Source organism: Protopterus annectens, chromosome 10.part0, assembly GCF_019279795.1.
Source record: "Protopterus annectens isolate FY-2018-M chromosome 10.part0, PAN1.0, whole genome shotgun sequence".
NCBI classification, from domain to species: Eukaryota; Metazoa; Chordata; order Ceratodontiformes; family Protopteridae; genus Protopterus; species Protopterus annectens.
The window spans coordinates 1,557,596,540-1,557,620,504 of NC_056744.1; the positions used below are offsets into that span (position 1 = coordinate 1,557,596,540).

General features: G+C 39.0%; 1 protein-coding gene across 1 annotated transcript in view; it reads left to right on the plus strand.

The window, feature by feature from the left end:
* The window catches only part of LOC122813728 (zinc-binding protein A33-like), a 149,092-nt gene that overhangs the window by 61,350 nt on the left and 63,777 nt on the right, over positions 1–23,965 (plus strand). The window contains exon 3 of the mRNA XM_044086199.1: positions 43–282. Within this exon, the coding sequence (XP_043942134.1) occupies positions 43–282 (240 nt within the window). The remainder of the gene's footprint in view (positions 1–42; positions 283–23,965) is intronic.

The following is a 23,965-nucleotide window of genomic DNA, read 5'->3' on the forward strand; positions in this document are numbered from 1 at the left end:
TCTTTTTCTGACTCTTTGTTAAACCTTTTTTTTTTTTTTTAGAATGATACTCGTGACTTTATGCAGTACATTACATCAGAATTTGCAAAAATGTACCAGTTTCTTCGTGAAAAGGAAGAGCAGCTGATTCAGCAACTCAGAAAAGCAGAAACAGAGATTATTAAAGAGTTGGACTGGAGCCTGGTTAAAGTAGAGAGGGATGTTAATAAAATCCAGAAGGTACTGTCTGATATCCACTCATGGCTGCAGTATCAGAGACTTGGAGATCTTAGTGTGCTTAAGGTAAGAACATGTAAAACTAAGAAAATAGTGCCCTCACTGAAGAAAGGTAGTCTGTAGAGTCAGTTATTGTTTTTATACTGCAGACACATCTCTATAAATGGAATCCACAGTAAAGCTTTGTAGTTACAAGGTTACATATCTCCATTATGAACAAACTGTAACACTCATTTAAACAGTGTTACTGTTGTATAGCTGATATGGGCTTAGAAAGGAATTCTTAGTCATTTTTATAGATGTTGAGACATTTGTTATATGTGCAGTAATGGTTGATATAAGGTGTTTTTTTGTATTATATTTTATGCAAAGTACAGACATGAAAATATGCACCATTACTGAGTTCTGAACCTGGTTCTCTGGGATGTTGTCCTGTTGCCATGTTATCTGAGCTGTGATTTTGGGTGTTTTTACCATGACACTTTCCATGTGGACATCCTTCTGTCTCTTGTTACTTCATGTTTTTATATCTAGGGACAAAGGAAACTCATCTGATGTTAACTGCATTAAGTTCATTGTGTCGAAATATCTGTGAAAGTTTGTTGCAATGTGGTGTACAGTACTTGATAAGGAAGGCTGGGTCTGAAGATATTTGAGCTAACAACCGTGTGTGTCCAAAGTTCGGATGGCAGAACTCCAGCACAATATTTTGAAAGCTTAATGCTGATTCAAATGCAAAACACATTTTTTCCAAGCATCACACAAAATATGTGATTTGAAGAGATTTTCAAATACTATTCAGCTACCAATGAAATTTCTTGATTTAGGAGATGTGAAAGAAAATAACTAATGACATTTGGAAAATATGTATATCAAGCATCTACATGTTTGATCCATTATGATTTACAATATAGATTATTGGCACAGCCTGTAATTCTTGGCCAAACACACAATATACACCCTTTGTAGATGCATACAAGAGGAATTGTTGTAACCATTGCCCCATTCAGATAAGAGAAAGGTTAGCAGATACTAAGGTGAGAAATAATGCCCAAAACAGACTTCCCAGAAGGACCAGTTGGAAGACTAAAACAGTTGTAGACCAACGTGTTAAAGTGCTTCAAAACTGATAGTGGACATAAAAAAGATGGTTAATGATTGTTTGGAAGATGGGATGACAGTATGGATGTAGAGAAGAAGCAAGAGGAAATGTTGTATAGCTATTGTATGACTCACATTTAGCTTTGTCACCCACAATCCCCACAAAGGTCCATGCTAAAGCAGATCCAGAGTGTTTATGTGGCCAGTTTCAGGTACCAACAGCAATTGTGCATGCCAGCACTATGGAGATGAGTGGTAGTAACACTGTCTATGTCGACAACTGGACCTTGTCTTGGGACTTCTCTGACACTCCCTATTTACTGATGCAGTGGTACCCAGGGAGTGGCACAGTGCTCTGCTTCCACAAGCTGCTGCAAACACAGCATAGTGGTCCCAAAGTCATGTGAACCAACATGAGCAATGAATTTGGATGTGCACAGTCTGTCACTGTACAGTGCAGAGCATGGTCAGGTACACTCTGACATGTAACCAGTTTGCTTTACCCTACTAAGGGTGCAGGCATGGATCAGAACATACCTCTATCATTGCATACTGTGCAGCAAGTACAGTGACACTGTGACATGTAACCAGTCTTATTTTATCTCACCAAGGGTGTGAAGCTTGGATCAGAACATACCTCTGTAATAGCATACTGCACAGCAAGCTCAGTAATGCTGTGACATATAACCAGTCTTATTTTATCTCACCAAGGGTGTGAAGCTTGGATCAGAACATACCTCTGTAATAGCATACTGCACAGCAAGCTCAGTAATGCTGTGACATATAACCAGTCTTATTTTATCTCACCAAGGGTGTGAAGCTTGGATCAGAAGATACCTCTGTAATTACATACTGTGCAGCAAGCTCAGTGATGCTGTGACATGTAGCCAGTGTTATTTTATCTCACCAAGGGTGTGAGGCTTGGATCATGATATGCTTCTGTCATTGCATACTGTACAGTAAGCTCAGTAACAATGTAACATGTAACCAGTGTTCTGTTCTCCTTCATCTCCCAGAGAGTGCAATGCTTGTAGCACAATATGGCTATGTTATGCTGCACTACTCAGCAGGCTTAGGGGTACTATGACATGTAGTCCTTGAGGATGCAGTGTTTGTATCAGTCTTTGCCTCAGTTACTCTACACTATACAGCAATAGCAGTTATAATGCAGCATATAAGCAGTATTCTCACGCTCCCAAAAGGTGTAGTGCTGCTACCATGCGCTGCACAGTATGTTAGCATTACTGTAACATGTAAACAATGTTCTATTTCCCCTCACCCCTCCCAGATGGTGCAGTGCTAGCATTAGTATATGCCTCTGTCATGGTGCACTGCTCAGCAAGCTTAGGAGAACTATAACATGTCACCATTGTTCTGTCTTCCTTGGGGGTGCAGTGCTTACTCTACACTGTATAGTAAGGTCAGCTATATTTCATCTTATAACCAATGCTCTCACCCTCCCAAAGGGTGCAGTGGTATGATCAAGATATGACTCTGTTATCCTTCACTGCACAGCAAAATGTAGTGATACTGTAACATGTAAACAATGTTCTGTCCCCACAATGATACTGTGTCCCATATCATGCTTATATTCGTGAGGATGTCTGTGACATTCAGTAAACCACTTTTGTGTTATATTCCAACAGCTGTGATTTCACTCATGTTCACTGTGATTCTGGAGTTGCAGCATCCCCTCCCAGAAACATGAAGGGCAGTGCATGAGATACCTATCAGTGGTGCCATCACTGTTGTGTGGCATTCTGGGTGCTCCCTGTGTTATTTTATTGTCAGTGTCTGTTACAGTGGCAAAAGTTCCAGTACAGTCTTACAAAATGTCTTTGTCCAGGCCTTTAGCTCATCACAGTAGGAACCATGTCATGAAATGTCATTATCCCCTAGACCGAGTTCCAAAACATGGCCATTTCACAGAATTTTCCCTTTTCTGTGACGTTTGGTATTGTCAGAGTTGGCAAAAAAGAAGTTTAAAAGAGAAAAGCGATCTTTGAGATTTGTTCTTCTTTAAATTTTCGGACTTTTTTGTGGGGGCTTGTCGGCACACGACATCTTGAGTGCTGATGTTTCAACAGGGAGCCACTGAAAACACTGTCTGTATTCATTAATACTGACCTAGTGTTTGTAACCTCTGCATTCAGTGACAGGTGTACAGTGCTTTATTATTCAGTGTTAATATAACAACATGTTATTATGAAACCATGAGTAATGTATGATTTATCCACAAATAGTATGGCTTGAGTTCGGAGTGGTACTTAACTGAGTAAATGTCCCTAGTGGATTTGTTAAACTTACAGTAGTATATTCCTCAGTAAGTCCAGTATTAATAGAAACTTTTTATTCTTAATGCAGTAAGAGGATTTAAGGTTTGAACCTTGGCTGAGATGTTTTTTTGTGTACATCCTGTAGGTCTATGCTATGCTATGCTATGTTTGCATGGGTTTTCTCAGGTACTCCAGTCTCCAGTTTTCTTCTGTATCCCAAAGATGTGGTAGGTAGATTAGCAAATCTAAATTGCTTTCAGAGTTTTGTGTGTGTGTGTGTGTGTGTGTGTGTGTGTGTGTGTGTGTGTGTGTGTGTGTGTGTGTGTGTGTCTGTGTGTAAAAGATGCATAAGAAAGGCCTGACGATGTATTTCTATTTCCTGCTTGCTTAGTAAACTCTGTGGATGGCGGGGACTGTTCATGGAATTGCTATAGGAGTCAGAACTTGATAGCTTTGATAGAAGGATCACTGATGGGTGTTTCTGCTGAATAACAAAGTTTGGATCGCGCGGACATACTATGTCAGTATCACAATCCACATAAAAGGTATGAAAGGAAGATCAGATATGAAGCAAAGAGTGATAGCTTTTAAAACCACATCACAGAGGGCTACAAGAAAAATGAAATTAAAATATTTATTTAAGCACTTTTATTCCTATGTCAGTATCTGGAGTGCAGTTTGGTTTGTGGCACTGTTACTTTTTGATTCTAGTGCATCTGACTGACAGTGATATTGTTAAATGCACCTTTATCAAATCCACAGCAACGAAAATCACAGCCTGCAAAAATCAAAAGTAGTTGAAAAGTAAAATCAAACTGCACATAATGTAGCTGTCCTGCCTCATTTCTACACATTTTAGGTATTGTTCACAAAGGTTTTATGTACGGGTTCTTATTACTGATAAAAAATGACTTTTGTTTTAAAAGAAGATGATAATGATGCTTAGTGACATTCTTTATGGTTTGTCATCTTTCTTGTGCTGACCGTTCAATCTTTTTACTAGAAGGATAGGTTTTTAGTCCACTCTAAATGTCATGATTTTGAATTCTGTACTCATTCATTCTGTTCTGTAATACAGCTGTACCGGGACATGTTTCCTTACAGTGACTTTGTCCTAATGCAACTTCCTTTCTTGTCATCATTTGTAGTGATTGTTCAAACAGTCTGTAGCATATGACCAGTGTATGTCACAGAGAGGCTACAGAGCGCAGTATTCAGCATGGAGTTCTTATGACATGAGCCCTCAAACTACAGGCTCAAATTACATCGCCAAGTTACTTAGTAATGGTGCAAACATATAATTAAATGGGTTAGTGAATATTTACTCCATGTGCTTACCAGGACTTTGGATCTTAGCAGTAATGCCCAAAAAGGATGCGTGCTGCTGTTTATGACACAGTGACAAGAACATTTTCCATCTTCTAACTTGTCAAAAAGTCCTTTTTCCATGAGCAAATCCTACAATAACTAATAGAAAAAGGATCCATTACCCACATTTGAGTTACACCACTAATACCAGTTTAAAAGATCAACAAATGACCACAGTTTTCTTTTCTTTTTTTTTAACAAAATGCAATTTTATGAGTTTATTCATGTGTAGAAATACGGTCACAGTCTGAATTTTCCAATAATGTGACTCATTTTAGTTTTCCTTCGAATGATAGTTTCCAGATACATATCAATCAGAAAGGCCTATTCTGACACTTCGTATTTTAACCTGCCTATGTTTATTACTATACATGTAAACATACATTTATTCTGACAAAAGGAGACTTACAGGTCTGTTTTGCCTGTCTTTATGTTACAGATGCAACACCTCCATTTAACTTGTGCTCCTCTGATGTCTATCCCAGTCTAATATAAAGCTTTCTGTTGTCATGAGTTATAGAGCCACTTCTGGTAACTTATTCCATTTTCTACCTTCTTCTCTGTGAACTGACATTTCCTCAGACTCATTCCATCGGTCGTTATCCTTCTTCCAAAGCTTCAATCCTCCCATCCTTCCTCTCTCTATACCATATCCAAATCTGCTTCACTCTTCCCTTCTCCAGAGTAAATTGTAACAGTTTTTTTAATCTGTCTTCATACGACACCTGGAACATTCTTATGATTTTCTGAATGTTTCTTTGCAATCTTTGCATCAGTTTATTTTTTTTTTACATGGTCTCCGGTACTTTACAGTATTCCAAGCTCTGTCTCACCAAAGTCCGAGACAGTAGAAGCAGTGGCAGCTGGTGGCTTCAAATCAAAAGGGGGCTGCAGGAAACAGCTGAATGGGTGGGGGCAAATGGAAGGGGTGTGGCTAACTCAAAAGGGGTGGGGCTATGCTAAAAACCACAAAAACTGGGACCTTAACTACACTGCCCTGGGTGCCAAACTGTCATTATGAGAGTTCAATAAAGACAAAATGAAGTGTAGAAGAAAAAAAATATTTCAATACTTTGGTTACATGACAGTTTACTTAATATCTAGATGGAAACAAAAAGATTATGAGGCATGAAAAAAGAAATTATTTTTAAATACATTACTGGAATGCCACTCAAAATCAAGTATAAAAAAAACAAGCAGCACTCAACTCAAATCACTTCTCCTTGCACTGCAGATCTAATTATAATTTATATTCAGCTTTATAAAAGTACCAAGTAACATGCTGAAAGTAGCAATCGCTGTGATACCCCCACTTGTAAAAACGTTTCTTAGCCAAAAAGGGCCTATTTGTTAGTGTCCAGTCAAGGATTGATTGCATTTTGCTATGTTTATTGATTCTGATTGGGGAAAGTATTAATTGAGAAAAGACATAATGGTTAATAAAGTTGGTAGGATTTTCAGAGGAGCAGGAGGCCCAGTCCAAGTAAGAGTCTTCTATTATAATAGTTTACTGATTAAAAGTGGAGGCAGACCAACTGAGAAGGTTCTTGATTGTTGAGGGGTTGTTACCTTGGGGAATGTAGGTGGCAATTATTGTAATGTGCGTTTTTGAGTTCAGATAGAGTTGTGTAATTAAAATTTCTGAGTTTTTGCGGTCTGGGGGTTCATTTAAAATTTGTTCCAATTTGAGTGTGTCCTTGTATGCTATGGCTATGCTGCCCCCACGTTTTTGGATTCTATCAAGTCTGTGTATGTTGTAGCTTGAAGTCAAGATTTCAGTATCTTTTATGTGGGACTTGAGCCATGTTTCAGTTAGACTACAATGTCTGGAGAGTATAGGGTGAGAGTTGAATGAAATTTGTGTACCTTGTTTAGGATGTTTCTCAGCTTCATGTTTAATAATAGGAGGTCAGAGCTGTTGTGTGTTAGGTTACTGATGCTGTCAGGTATTGTAGTGTGTAGAGTAAGGGCAGTGTGTGTTTGTGGGCCTGGATTGGGATGTATGTCCCCACATAGTTTAAGGTAACTGGCTTTTATCAGAAGTAGGTGTGCTATTTTTGGGTAGTACTTTGGCAAATGTATAGTATATGTGATGTTTTGAATGTAAGTCTCTGTATCTGAGTGTGTAGTATTCTATGTGGGAGCTATTATAGAGATGAGGTGATATGACTATACTTAATAACATGGAGTTTTGTGGAGCATTGAATCAGTTAGTGGGAGAGTAAATGCTTGTGATGTGTTGTTTGTCATAAGAGGTAGTGTGGTAAGTTAATATAAGTAAGCATGGAAGAGGTATGTGTTGAACTAACATCCTTGATGTGTGTAGATTGTGGTTGGTTCTGCTTAAAGAGTTTGAATAGCTTAATGTTTAGGGGGAGTGTTAAGTGGTTAAGTATATATTTGCGAGTAGTGGGGGTGGGTTGCATTTGGGGGTGGAGTAGGGGAGCGGAGAGAGCCAGAGCAGTGTGAATGAAGCTGTTTGGACCCAAGATGCAACTGTCCTTAGAAAAAAAATCAATCTGTAAGTACTGGCAACTTTAACCCAATATGTTACTTTAGCAGTTGAGTTGCTGGAAATTGGAGAAACACAAGTAAACTGAATTAATCGGAGCTATGGTGGTTATAGGTGGTATAATAAGATACGCATGGAGTTTTTCCAGGTGGAGAACATTAGAAGGGCACTTTACAAGACAGACAAAAACTATACTAAGGGCTGGGAATAAAATGTGGGGAAGGGTGCATTATGGTGATGTGTGAGGGATCCGTTCCTGTGAAAGAACAAAGAGATAGTTTATTATTTAAAATGTGCAACAAACATTGTCACGTTAATGATTCTTCACTGCTGCTGGGTTCGGAAGTACTAGGTTGAATCTTTATACATGTTGGCAGAGTGCTCTGTTTAACTCTTCATTTTGAGTTTCATAGTTTAGATTGTTACTGGATGGCAAGGAGCAGGGCTTGTATACCTAAAATGAGGAGAAGTAAGAAAGAGGAAACCAGTTAGGTACCAGTTATCAGTGAGAGGGAGCAAAAGAAATGGAAGCTGTGACTGCAGGAAAACTAGTAAATATATAGGGGTAGATAGGATAGAGGAGATCGTACAATGAGGTCATGCAAAGTAGGAGGTCGATAACAACATAAGCGAGTAAACATCCACTATATCGCTGAAATGTCTCAATGAATGAAAGCAGTTGTACAAATCAGTCATTTTAACAGCATATGACTTAGTGGAGATATGCATTGAAATCATGAGCTCTGTCTGGCTAGCCTAAATCGCAAATTCTAGCAGATATGAACTGTTATTCAAGAAATCTTTTTAGCTAATATAAAAACCCAAGTACCACATAGCAGCAAAAACATATATTCTAGCAGATGGAGTGCACTATGATAAAACAGATTTGCTAAGTTAAAAACTCAAGTACTGAGTGACAACAAAAGGCATATTCAAACAAATACAGCTCATTTTCATAAAACAGATTGGCTAACCTGAAACCAGAAATATCAAGTGGTGTGCAGTAGTATGTGTCCCAGCAGACAGAGTGTACAGTATGTGCTACAGGATTTTTTTGTTCCACACTTTGACTGTCTTTTAAATGTACAATTGTGTATGGATATTTTTTAGCTACTAGTCAAAAACAGGTAGCATAATTATACCCAATCTACATGGTAATCATACTGTATGAATTAAGCATAAAAGCTTTCAGCAGTGCATCACGTGGACAGATACTGGCTGTAACCTGAGTGCCTTTACCAGTAGTAACACAATGTGTGTATACATTGAGATTACGATTATATACTACATAACAGAATTTTACCAAAGTAATGTTCACTGTTACTATATGAGTACCTCAAAAAAATGAGTAAAACCATTATATATAATGAAATATTACCCTAAGAAATCAGATGTAACTATTGCACAGTATATTGCAGTACTTTGCAAACAACATCTAGTCATTGCATGCTTTATAGCTACACCCTACCAGAAAGAAAATATTATATGCCATTCACAAGTATTTTCTGCTAAACAAAATGGCACCATACTATGCTTCATAACATTGCCTCAGTAAATTGAACATGTGCCTTACACTATATATGGCATAACTAATGCACACTGTTGACAATACCTTACCAAAGTAAATAACAGTTCTTTGTTAAAACAAATTTAACCATTACATATTATACAACAGTATTACACAAGATTAAATGTTACATTTACACACTATCAAAAGTAGATAACTAAATGCACATGAAATAATAGTACCTTCCCAAACCAAATCTAACTACTGGAGACTGCATTCCATTGGAATTATACACTACACAGAAGTTAACTATTAAACCAGGATGGAACCGTTATGTGTTTCATAATATTACCCTGTCAAATTTAATGTAAGCATGACATACTATATAACATAAACATTGTACACCAGTAAACTTACCTTATCATACCAAATACAGCCATTACCCCCTACATAACAGTGGCTGCAAATTAAATATGTCACATAATACTTAGCAATGCCTTAACAAAATGAATAACAATTAAACACACGCACACAGGTACGCACACACACACACACACACACACACACACACACACACACACACACACACACACACACACACAAACACACTTACGCTGCACTTGTTCAATAAACTACATAATTTTTCAAGAAATTCTTGATAGCAGACTTTAAAGGAACTGTGAAGCTGTGTGGAACATTTGAAGTCAGACTGTTTAAAAAAAGTTCAGTGAATTAAGTTTCACTAGCTAAAATACACCAAATCTTGGCTGACAGCATAGTTCAGAAAACTGGGTTTGTTTATACATACCACCACCAAGAAGAAAACTCTCTGCACTCTTCTCACTCTAGCTGCTAACACCCAGCACAGCTAACGAAATAGCCTTAGGCCGCCAAGAATTAAATAAATAAATCAAGACTTCACTTGATTCACGATACTCAGTACACTCCACAACCGAAACTGGCTGTAACTGTTTTCTTCTCGCTCTTTTCCCAGCATATAAAGCCTGGGAAGAGAGTGACAACCAATCAGCAGCCATTTAGCCCAAGCACGTCATGTACGTGCCTGCGGACGTGGCAGTCTGAACCCCTTCAAATTCTATGCGGTTTGGAACCGCATAGACTGCTGGGCATCACACTGATGCCTTAATTCGCTCTCTGGACTGCAGCAGAAAGAAAGAAAAAAAAGTATTTTTTTAAATCCGCCGCAACCCGAAGTGGTCAAAGTGCGCATGCGTGTACTCGCCGAGTCAGTCGGCAGCAGAGAAACAAGACAAGTAAGTAAGTCAGGTAGTCACCTAAACTAAGACATAAAAAAAAAATAATAATTAAACTGAAAGTATGTTTTTCTGTTTTCTTCCTGAGGGGGCTGCAGTCTGGCAGTCCGATGCCACGAGCCGCCCCTGAGTAGAAGTATAACTTCAACATCCCTACATTCTATTTCTCAGGAATATAGTATTCTACAGGTTCTTGCCAACACGTTATCTCTTTTCTTTCTCTTGATAATTTATTATAGATGTTTTTGTAAATGTATTATGAATTTATAAGCCTTTAAGTTTATTCATACTTGTTTGATTGTTGTATGTCTCTGACCTAGTAATTACATTATTCTGTCTTGTATCACACTGCCGTACTTTTCTCTTTTGCTTATCAAGTATCCATATCAGTTTGTTCATTACTTTTTGTTAAATTTGTTTTTCTCAGGCCTTCACTTCAAATGGGTCATGCCCATTCATACTCAGTGGGAAAAAAAATCACACTGCTACACTTCCTTCTTTGAGGTAGATCAGATTTCCAAGGTCAATAGTAAGAAGTCCTGTCTTTGACAACTGCATATGAGTGTTTAGCTAAAGGGCATTCCCAAGGATAGTGCTTTTCACATTTCCATGCTCCATTCATCCAGTGCAGTAAAGGTACATCTACACAATATTGGTAGTAATATGGTCAGCTCCATGTCATGGACAGATAAAGCCCTGATTACGACTCAGGTGGCAAGAAATTAGATTAGAAATTAAAAATTAGAGTGACGAAAATTATGGAAAAATATAAACACATTGTCAAAGAAAAAGTATAAAACCTGTACACTTTCATGAACTGTATTGAAAAATTATAGCACACAATGTTATTTCTTTTTGTTTCTGAAAAAGGGAGATGAAAGTTGTGTCTTCCCTTTCTTTAAATTATTGGTGCCCCAATACGTTAGTAATGCAATAAGGTTTTCTGCGTACTACACAGCTTCAAAATCATGTACGGTAAGGGGATTCATGCAATTATGTGAAGTGGTAAATCAAGTCAGAAAACGGGCTTACTTCCAAAAATTCATCATGTGTATTGGTAAATCAGACATGAAAATAGGAATATTCCCGCAAAATAGGAACATTTGAGAGGCCTGAAAGCATTACATTGCTTGACCTGTAATGGGAACTTATTCCATTGCCTGGAAATATGACAAATTAGGAACTAAGCCTTCTAGTGAGTCTTGTTCGTGCGTGTTTGTTGAGGCACTTGTTTTGTGAAGAAATAAGAATCCAAATAATACTGTGTATTTCATGGCTAAAAATGCAAGACACAGGTCACATTAGAGCAGCCAGTAGCCTGAGTATAAGAAGAGCCAGTCTAATCTTTTAGGATAGCTGAAGGCTTTAAGATCTTTAATTTTCTTAGTCAGAAATCTCTGGGGCCTTTCCCATAGATGGATATGTTTGGAGATGTGCATTCAAAAGGGGACATTTATTCAATGATTGGTCCAATAAGGACTAAAAGTGGAGGTGTTTTGATCTACATCAGAAATAAATGTACCTTAAGGCTGTTCAAACAGGAAAATGCATTTGATCTTTTTCACGTTCAAATCACCATAGGCAAAATCCAATGCTACTTCCTTGCAAGCTATAGGTCCCCCTCTATGACCCATGAAACCCATATTATGTATTTAAACTTATTTAAAACACTCTCCATCCATCCCAGTACCATATTCATGGGCAACTTTAATTACCCCACTATTAACTGGGAATCATATATGACACCAAACATACAGGCACAGAGATTCCTGGATTTTGTAAACATGAACTCCCTGGACCAAATTGTTAACACACCAACAAGGGGTGCAAACATACTGGATCTGGTCCTCACTAATATGGTAGAGTGCTGTACACCCCTCTAGTATAATGTCTTTGCTGGTAAGGTCAGACCACAAGTAGTCTACTTTTAAATAAAAATAAAACCTGGACCCCAGCTAACACTGGAACATTCAGGAACTACTCTAAGGCTAACTTCTTACTACTAAGTGATAACCTGACAAAATTTCAAAATAACAGCATTGAAGTATTTGAAGAGGTTTGCAAGAAAGATATTTGTGATGTGTTATCTAGGAAAAGCAGTAACAAGTATTTTAATTTGTCCCAAGAAGAGAGAATAGCTTTACAAGAACTGAAAAATCTAACCTAATTAAGGTTTATGAGGGCTGACAAGGGGGTGGTCTTGTGGTAATGGATGATAGTATGGATAACACCATCATAAATGAGATGTTAAATAACACTAATGAATACCAGGAGGTAACTTTAGATGTTATATATAAAAGTTATAGGATGATTAATTCTACTTTTTTACGAGTTATTGATGAATGGTGATATTATGATATATATATATATATATATATATATATATATATATATATATATATATGAATATTTAACCATAGACAACTGTAAAATAGGAGTGTTATTTGGAATTCCAAAAATCCATAAAAATTCAACAAGGCCACCATTTCAACCTACTGTGTCTGCCCCGAATAATGTTTGTAAAGGAATAGCATTATTCTTAGACATTATTTTTAATCCGCTAGTACAAAAATTGCCATCTTACCCAAGAGATTCCTGGGACCTTTTGGCAAAACTAAGGCAGCTTACTTTAGAATACAATTACTATCATACTAACATCAAAATTGTAACTGTTGATGTATGTTCTGTATTCACCTGTATTTCACAAGACAAAGGTGTTGAAAATTTAACATTGTTTTTAACCAAGAACACCTCCCTTTCGAATGATGATATTTCTCTTTATTGTTTATTAATGGAAATAGTATTGGATAACAATTTCTTCCTGTTTGATAAAAAAATATTTTAAACAGCTTAGAGGACTGGAGATGGAGTCCTCAGCTGCCCCTTCCTTTGTGAGTCTTGTATCTGGATGGTGGGTGAATAATATATTATTGACCAGTACATTTTTTAACAAAATTGTATTACATAAATGCTTTGTAGATGACCTTATTTTTGTTATGAAATGTTACCAATGAAGAATGTAATGAATTAGAAAAGAATTAAATTATATTTCTGATTATTTTAAGATAACCTTAGATGATGTTGGGTTTTATGTTCACTTCTTAGATGTGACATTAGACTGGGATGTAAAGAACAGGAAAACTGATGGTAAAATGTATAGGAAAGAGATGTTTTCTAACAGTTATTTAGATTTTAGTAGTGAACACCCTAAATTTATAAAGAAAAACATTCCAAGGGGACAATTAATCCGACCATCTAGGATGACTACCTCTGATATAGTCTTCCAAAGAGAAATGGCAAATATTATATCTATGTTCTTACAGGGAGCTAATGATACTGGAATTAAAAATCAAAATAATGTGACAAGCAAAGAAAAGCCATATTCCAACAAGGGTCCAGGTTTTCTACTGGATATGTATGTGGATAAACACTCCATTAGAGACATTATTAGTAGGAACTGGAGAGTTTTAGAAGAAATTCAGAAGTGCTAAAAGCTATTGGAAAGGAACCAGTATTTGTTTTTAAAAGAAATTTTAAAAACATGTTGGAGAGTGATAAAACAGATTTAAATTTGCCCTATACTGTTAAAAATAAGGGATTGCACACCTGTGGAACCTGCACAATGTACAGGTTCATTTATGTAAGTCCATTTGTTTATATAAAACATCTTAATTATAACAGTCATATTGTTGGAAGATTCACATGCAAGTCAACAGAAATTGTTTATATAAGTTTGTGTTCTGAATGCCAGGCATACTATATAGAAATGACCACACGCAGCCTGGCAAAAAAAGAATCAAAGAAGGGTTGGGAGGGTGGCCTAATGATTGAGGTGTTTGCCTTACAAACACAAGGTGCAGGGTTTGAGACTCACAAGGGATATTGTCTATGCTTAAAATGGCTGATAACAGCAGTCAGCCTAGTATTAATCTATGAATCTATGAGTAAGAGATCAGTTCGTAGCTCAGGTGCATGTGGAGCTGGCAGGGATGAGGCAGGAATGATGAGATGTAGCCTGCTCGTCTCTGTGGTGTGGAGGCTGCAGGAGCATGCTGGGGCATGCCTATATCAGGGCTGGCAGGTGCATGCTGGGACATGCCTATACCCAGGCTGACAGGAGCATGCTGGGTCATGGTTATACTAGGATTGGCAGGAGCAATCTGGGGCATGCCAATACCAGGGCTGGCAGGAGCATACTGGGGCATGCTTATGCCAGGGCCAGCAGGAGCATGCTAGGCCTGCCTATACCAGGGCTGGCAGGAGCATGCTGGGGCCTGCTTATGCCAGGGCCGGCAGGAGCACGCTGGGGCATGCCTATACCAAGGCTGGCAGGAGCGTGCTGGGGCATGCTTATGCCAGGGCTGGCAGGAACACACTGGGGCATACCTATACCAGGACTGGCAGGAGCATGCTGGGTGCTGCCTATACCAGCACTGGCAGGAGCATGCTGGGGCATGCCTATATCAGGGCTGGCAGGAGCACGCTGGGTCATGCCTATACCAGGGCTGGCAGAAGAATGCTGGGGCATGCTTATGCCAGGGCTGGAAGGGCATGCTGGGGCATGCCTATACCAGAGCTGGCAGGAGCACGCTGGGGCATGCCTATACCAGGGCTGGCAGGAGCACTCTGGGGCATGCCTATACCAGGGCTGGCAGGAGCATGCTGGGGCATGCCTATACCAGGACTGGCAGGAGCTCAGTGGGGCATGCCTATACCAGAACTGGCAGGAGCATGCTGAGGCATGCATATATCAGGTCCGGCAGGAGCATGCTGGGGCATGCCTAAACCAGGGCTGGCAGGAGCATGCTGGGGAATGTCTATACCAGGGCTGGCAGAAGCATGCTGGGCATGCCTGTACCAGAGCTGGCAGGAGCATGCTGGGGCATGCCTATATCAAGTCTGGTAGGAGCATGCTGGGGCATGCCTATACCAGGGCTGGCAGGAGCATGCTGGGGCATGCCTATACCAGGGCTGGCAGGAACATGCTGGGGCATGCCTATACCAGGACTGGCAGGAGCATGCTGGGGCATGCCTATACCAGGGCTGGCAGGAGCATGCTGGGACATGCCTATACCAGGGCTGGCAGGAGCATGCTGGGGCATGCCTATACCAGGGCTGCCAGGAGCACACTGGGGTGTGCCTATAACAGGGCTGGTAGAAGCATGCTGGGGCATGCTTATGCCAGGGCTGGCAGGAGCACACTGGGGTATGCCTATACCAGAGCTGGCAGGAGGCACTCACTTGCACAAATGCACAATGGGTTCCCATACTACAAAATGCTGCACATGCAGTGAGGGAGGTTAAGGCTTCACTATGAAGGAGACTCTCTTCAGCTTCAGTTTCTGCAGGCTTCTGCCTCCCAGCTTCATTAGCCTAGCTGCGTGTCCCACTGCAATAAGAGGAGGTAGTGGCCTTGGTAGGGCATGCAGCATGATTAGGGGAGCAGCAGCTTTTGAACTAGAAAGGGGGACTGATGGCAGATACTGTGATGAGGACACCTTAAAGAACTCCACATCTGGTAGGAATAAAAAATTATTTGCAGTAACAGAGACGTACATGAGGACAGAAAAGATGTGGAGGATGAAAAGGTTATCTTATTTTATAAGAAGGTTATGGAAACTATTATAGTAAAAAAAATGTTAGTTAGTGAGCATTTGGGGGAGAGGTAAGACGGAAGAGTCTGCAGAGGTTAGTAAAACAGCAGTTTGTGTAGTTAGGCATACACATTTAGATATATAAAAGAAAATGGAAAATCAGTTTAAAAGTGAGCACAGTAGGTTTTACAAGCATGTTAGGGAAAGAAAAAATGTCAAAATCTGACAGTCAACAAAACCGTTTGTGAATAGGCATAGCATTCATCTACACTACTTATGATTCAAGTTCAAGACTAGGGCTAGCTTTATTGGAGGGTAAGTGAGGGCAAGTGAGGTTAAGAAGGATGAAAACAGCCAAATTTTGCTTACTTTAGGGGAAGGGGATGATGTACTATGTGACTGATTCCTTGTGGAGGTTATATGTGGGTTACCTCCAGTAATTCCATTAATAATTAGGTAAATGATCATGTATGTACTAGGAACCGGGGTGGAGAAACATACTTTTACTATGATTCTTTTGCCTGCTGTACAGTAGAACAAGAGGATTACTGCAACTTGAGTCCCAGGCATATATCCCACAACAATGTTTTGACTGCAGAAATAGGGAGTATGTGGTTTTCATTACCAAAAACTGTGGAGAATGAAAAGAAAAGGAAAATAAAATAAATAAATAAATAAAATAAAATAAATAAATAAAATGTTAGGTAGCCATGGGCATGTGACCTCTCTAGATAAATTGTGTATTAAGAAAAACTGAAATAAGGTGGTATAAGCTGGAAATGTGGAGCTACAGGAAAGCTGTGATACATGCAGAGACAATTAAAAGCACATTGACATGGTCTTTACAGAGGACATACTGTGGCACTTATACTCACCTGCAGGGGGAGAGGACAGGTCAGAGACAAAGGAAATAACAGGAAAGATAAAGCCCTTGAACTTGATGAGCAGGCACCAGTAGCCTTGAGTATGGATGTGACAGGACCACAGGTGGCTCTGTAGTACATGGTGCTCATGCCAGGAAAGACAAAGCTCCCTGATTTGATGAGCAGGCACCAGTGTCCTTGGGTATGGCTGTGGCTGAACCACAGATGGGTCTGTAATATATGGTGCTCATGCCAATAAAGACAAAACCCTCTGACTTGATAAGCAGGCACCAGTGACCTTGATTATGGCTGTGGTAGGACCACATGTGGCTCTGTAGTACATAAGCAGACACTAGTGGCCTTGGTAGGACCATAGGTGATCGTGTAGTGCCTGAAGCTCATTCTAGACAAGATATGGGAATACAGAAAAAGATTTGGGAGAATCTAGTAAGCAGTATGAGAAATCAAATCATGCTGTTAAGTCTCACTTCTTTCTAGGACAGCTCATGGTGAACCTTCTGAAACAACAGGTTGTAGGGTTCTTAAAGCTTATTGGCTTACTGCCTATTCAATCAAAAACACTGAGTGGATTAGCTGGTTCAAATGAAGAAAGTATTAGCTTCTCTAACACAATATTAAGATCCAAAGAAGGGGCCACTGATTTTCTAGGTGGCCTCTTGCGGGATTCCTTCTGAATCTTCAGACGTACCTTGGTGATCAGCGGAAAGGGTGGAAAAACCATACAGGAACATTCCTTTCAAATGTGGAGCAGAAATGTGCTGGCTGATTATTAAGTGAGGAGGGAAATGGGCCTACTAGAAGAATGCCGCACAGATGGATCAAATCATGGAAGAACCCTAATCTAGTTTGCATACGTGAGGGTCTGCCTTGTCCTGTTCAGCTTGTCTGCCACTCAGTATAGCTCTGAGGAAATGAAGGATATCTGTAAAGTGTGATTGTGCTGTGAAGCTGTACCTCAATATAGCATGGATAGTCTGCAGATTGGGTATGACTTGGTTCTCCACTGCTTGTAGATGTACCATATGACTGTGGTATTGTATGAAACAACATATGATCATGGGGATCAAAGATGTTTCAGAAAGTTGAGTGCCTTGATCAGGGCAAGTATCTCTTTTATATGTATGTGCTCACATCTGTCCTAGGTGTTACACACACCTTGCACAATTATCCCTCCTCAAACTGCTCCCCAAGCAATGTCCAAGGCATCCGTGTTGATTGACTGCTTTTGTAACATAGAAGGATAAGGGGAGAGACTAAGTTAGGGATATTCTCTGTCTCCACCATTTTTTTAATGTCAAATCTCAGCATTAAGATTTGCAAGGCAAGGGATGTAAATGCTGGGATGAAAGGACTTCATATACTTATTTCTCTTGTTGAGTCTTGCTAGGGTTATCATGAGAGTTGTAGATACCACAAGACCCAAAAAACTGAGGTATTCCCTCGCAGTGACCAAAGTCTGTGTGAAAAACCTTATAAAAAGATCTAGATACAGGTCTATTTTTTCTGTGTCAGGAAACCTCTTTGAGCTGACGTGTCCAGCTGACACCCCAACACACAAACCTATGTGAAGGAGTCAAAAAAAAACTTCTGAATGTTCTCTTGGAATCCCAGCTTGTGTAAGACATCTCTCTCCCAAGTAAGAGCTTCCTGACACTGTCAAAACACTCTGCAAAGATAAGCAAGTCATCTAAATGTGGAAAAAAATAAAATGTATACTCTGTAGCCTGCAATGAGCTATATCTGGGGCTGAGCTATATACTTAATGAACACTCCTGGTGTAGTGGATAGTCCAAAGAGTAAAGCAGAGAACTGATGAAGTGATCTAGACATGCAAACCTTAAAAAAGAATATAATGATAAAAGTCTTTTAAATGTAGATTTACCAGGAAGAAGAGGCAACAGATTGTGAAGTGACATCATTTTGAAGTTAGGCACTATCACAAACAGGTCTTAAAAAAAGATCCAGAACTGATCTCCATTCATCTTTTTTCTTTGGCACAAAAACATCCTTGAACAAAAACCTTCCTAAAATGGGAAGGAGGAAGTAGTTATATCACTCCTCAGAACCACATGTAATGAAGGACAGGTGAAAATCAGTGTCTGGTCTGCTGGATGTGGAATTAACTCCCTGGCAAGGAGGAGTATCCTCTCATTTCCATCATTAACCTTGACAAAAGATGATCAGAACAAATTGGTCTTAAAGAATAGTGGAGATTTAAACTTTCTACAAGGGAAAAGGGACTTCCAGGGTGGTAGGAGGAAACAAAGTCCCTTAAATATTCAAAGTGACTAGTTGGACTGTCCTTGATTTTGGGGGTTCTTAAATTATTTTTGGAACACCCTTGTCATAATTCCAAAACTGGATGAGAAGTAAGAGAATCCTTTAAAATTTTGAAAAAAGAGGCAAGAAAAATCTTAGAGATCATCACACTTTTTGACTGCATCAAAAGAACCAAAAAGAGAATATCTGTCCAAAAGAGAAAACAAAATCTCATAGTTCACATCCTGTTGGGAGGTTCTGAGAATGCAGTCAGACAAGCCTCCTCAAAACAGAGTCTGAGGCCATAGGCCTGGAGGAAGTATTAACTGAGTCAAATTAGTCAGAAATAAACATTAACATAAGAACCTAACAATTCAAAATTCTGAAAATCAAAGTTAGGTTGCAGAAGCATACACAATTTTGCCGTACCCATCAATAATCTTCCCACCCTTATCAGAAAGAGAAGATAGGAATTAACTAACTGTTTAGCAGCAGTAGGTTTAACTAAAGCTATAGTGGGGAGGTCGGGTGTGGGAAAAAGTGTATAAAAACTTAAAGAGACTGAGGAACTTTATACATTCTATCTGCTTATTTTTTTTTAGGGGCAACAGGCTATCAGGAAAAATAGGCAGTAACACACACACACACACACACACACACACACACACACACACACACACACACACACACACACACACACACACACACACATCCTACAAAGCTGACATAACTGGAGGAATTGGTGAAGGTTCAGAAAATTCCTTCTGTAAAACAAATTTCTGAGGGACTGAAAAACATCAGTATATTCCCACTGAATAAACTGTAGACTGTGGACTGTGGAGCCAAAGAAAACCTGATGCCAACTAGCGCTTTTGTTCAAATGAACTTCATCAGAAATTTACTTGCCCATCCCAAAAAACAATATATAAAATATTCAAATGTCACGATGTAAAAATACTCACAAAATTAAAGAGACATTGACTCTAATTAAAAAATGCATATGCATAAACATACGTACATATTTTAAATTGAAGCATGTAAAAGACACTTCTTTTTTCTTTTTCTTTCAGCTGCTCCCATCAGGGGTCACCACAGCAGATCAACTGTTTCCATTTCTTCCTGTCAAAGACACTTAATTTGCCTAAATAAACTATACAAAAACATAATTTACAAATAATAATTTACAAAAAATAAGTTACAAAAAAATAAGAAAATTGTGGCTATTATGGTGTTTGTGCTTGTAAAAAGCACTTTGTGTTAAACATCTCATTTAGACCAGGTGGCTGATCAGCCACTAACAAAATCTGGCAGAGACTTTTGTGACACTCTAAAATGATCTTGTAATCTCCACTAAATAAACTTGTGTCAACCTGCTTCAGCACAAAAAAAAAATAAAATTTCTTAAAATCATCACAAGCTGAGTGTCTGTCTAAAGTGTTAGAAACATCTTTTTTCTTAATAGCCAGAGTGTGCTCATAAATCCTCTGTTTGATAGCTCTAATAGTTCTACCAGCATAGAAATTTGTACAGGAATTACAAACCGCTACATATAGTACGTTCTTTGTGTCACAAGTGTAATGGTCCCTTGCTCAAAAAGTCCTGTTGATGTGTTTGAACTCAATGGATGATGATCCCATAATAAATCTACACTGTTGGCACTGACCACAAGAATAAGTGCCAGAATTGTTGGTCACTCTCCTATGAAAACAACTAGTGCTCCATTCCAAAATAGTTTTAATGTTCAGTCTTTTTATAAGTGGTAAGTGGTCTGTTACCTAAAACTTTGGTCAGTTCAGGATTCCCTAAAATAACTTTCCAGTTGTCCAAAAGAATGAACCTAATCGTACTCATTTAGTTGGAAATAGGAATAGGGAAGGCTAATCTGTAATTGACTGAATGTTCATTATGCATGCTTGGAAAAATGGTGCTCACAACTAGGTTAGAAGCACTGGAAATTAAAAATTCACTACCCAAAATGGGACATGCAGTATTGTTTCTAAGACCCATAACTTCAGAAATTATGTTATCTAACCATCCAGAGTCATAACCTCTCTGCAAAAAGAAACTAAACAGTTTCCTGGCCTCCAAAAGAAAAACCTTTTGGTCACTAGTCAACCGACTCAGTCGTATAAACTGACCCTCGACTACACCACATTTCATATGACAGGGGTGTAGACTGTCTTTGTGTAAGTATTGGTTGAGAAAGCTAGATTTTCTATAAATGTTACTTGTAAATCTATGATTGAAAGAGTCTATACCCAAATGAACATCCAAAAAATGAATTTCATTGCCAAAGCGGACAATGGTGAACTTAAGGAAACTAGTGGAATTGTTCAAATCACTAACAAATGATGAAAAAGTGTCAAAATCACCACTCCATCAAAAGAAAAAATCATCAATATAACGTCTATAAAATACTATTTTGCCAGCTATGGCATGTGTAGTAATGTGCTTCAACTCCCACATAGCCATGACTAAGTTTGCAAATGAAGGGGCTACATGGGACCCCATGGCCACACCTGTGGTTTGTTGGAACAAACTGTTGTTAAACCTAAAAAATTATTTTCTAACACAAGTTCCATGAGGACACAGATAGTGTTGACTGTGTCACTGTCAATATCTGTGTACTGACTCAAGTACTTTCTTAAAAAAATTCAAACCATTTTTTTGTTCTATACATGTGTATAGTGAAGTAACATCTAGGGAAGCAAAAGTAAATGGAAAACGTTCCCAGTTCACCTGAGCCAAAAGCTCAAAAAGGTGGCATGAATCCTGTAAATAGAATTTTGACTTCTGTACTACAGGGCTCAAGATGTCATCTAACCAAATAGACATTGGTTCTGTCTTAGAAAAACTGGCAGACACTGTTGGCCAAAAAGGAGGATGTTGCTTATCTTTGTGCACTTTAGGTATGCCAAATAGTGTCACCACTTTTGGGAAATCAACCTGTAAAAAACTGTAAACTGAAAGATCTGTTTCCTTGGCTAAACACATCAAACAATGTGGTTTTAAATTTAGAGAAACATTGCGTAATATAATCCTCAGTAACAATTCTGTAACACTACTCGTCTCCCAATAACTCAAGAATAGATGCTACATAATCTGTTGAATTCCCCCCACTGAAAACACTTACACTTTCTGGAAATAGTCTCAAAGAGGGAGGAACCCCAAAGAGAAAATCAAAAATTGAGCTCTCCTCTGATGAGTCTGAATCTGAAAATTGAGGAGAAAACCTGTATCTATCCCTTCATATTCCTGTCCTAATTCAGAATATTGAATCTCTTCAAGAAATGAGGTAATCTTTCTTTTACCAGAAAGCAATACATAAAAAAGATCAAGAGCCTTATAAAATCATGAGTTAGATTTAGTAAACTATTCTTGTATGAGGAAATTTGAGAGGATTAGATACCTGTTTAGTCTTTTGTTTCTTTCTGACATAAAAAAGGGGGCCAACAATGTATATAAAAGGCAGCAGCAGCTTCCCCAGGGGTAGGCACAAAATTCAGACAAAACAGGGAAACTTTCCTTGTTCCTTCTCCCAGGACCAACAAGAATGGCTCTCCTTTGCTGGCTAAGATGACTCCAACAGCCGCAGGGGATGTGGCTAACCCCCTGGTCCATAATGGCTATAGGTGCTACTTAAGAGGGATCTGGGGAAAAGATGAGTGTTCGAGGTACAACAAATGGCCACATCTGAGTCATCCACCTGTGGCAGAAATAGCTAGCCTTCTGTGGTTGTAAAGACTGTTTGCTTAACTATTTCTTTTTGTTTTTGGAAGAAGGACTGACCATGGGACAGATAGTTTTTTCTAAGGTCAAGCTAAAAATGGGGCCTCTTTCCTGGGGAGTACAAGCAGCAAAAGAAATAAATTAGTCTTTAAGAGTATTTTTTTATACATAAACACAGTTAAAACACATAAAACACTTTGCCAGCCCCCAAAGGGTACTTATCTGACCAGCAAAGGAACAGTACAAGCTGATTATTGATCCTCCAAAGCCTCATAGGAGCATGTTCAGCATTAGTTAAGCTCTGAAGGGTTTGGCACCCAAGCTTCTCTTTTAGTCAGCTCCTGTTGAGCTGCTTGACAGTTTCAGTACATGGAAGGTGCCTTGAAGCCTTGGAAGCTGGCTGGCTGTTATATCCTTGGTAGGATATAACACATATAGCTAAGGCCACTGCAGCAGTGATCAATGTGATCAATATGATGTACATCTTGATATTCTAATCATGCCAAGGAGGGACCAGTCTACTCTATGCAGCAGAGCAGTGATAAAAGGGAATGGAATTTCGGTGTACAGCACAAGAGATTGGCTCCTGCAAATTAATAGTATTTATTCTGCTATGTGAGGCATTGAGAATACCTCACCTGAAGTTCTTTATACAGTTTAGGTGGCCTTGATGAATGTTTAAAGTACAGTGAAGTGGACAGAGTGCATATAATCTTTAAAGGAGGGTTGCAGGATGATACCTAAAATGAAAAGAAAATGCAGAAGGAGGGGACTTGACTGGCTATTTGTGGGATGCTTTGTAAATCTTTGTGGAGGAGAAATTTCTGTAGAGACGCAGTGGTCATGCAGTGCTGTTCCCATGTAGATTATGGAATATAATTCAAAGGAAGGTTTTGAGATGGCATTAGACTGAGTGCTTTGTAAGTGAAGGTGGGGCAGCTGCTTATGGGATAGCTGCACATAAAGACAGCTCAATGGGCAGTGGTCTCTTTTTTTCAATAAAGTCATGTGCTTATCCAGAATCTTCTCCACCACTACCCCAGAACCACCACCCATTGATATGGCCTTCCCTTTTTACTATATTGGCTTTTCCTGACTGTGCCACCAGCCACTGCATCTTGTTCATTAAAGGGTTGTGGGGAATTATTAGGCAGAATCTATTTGTAATGTTGAGGCCAGAGTTTTTTCAAGTATTATTTTGTACTTTGGGTTAGAGTTCATTTGCAATGTTGAGGCCTGTGTTTC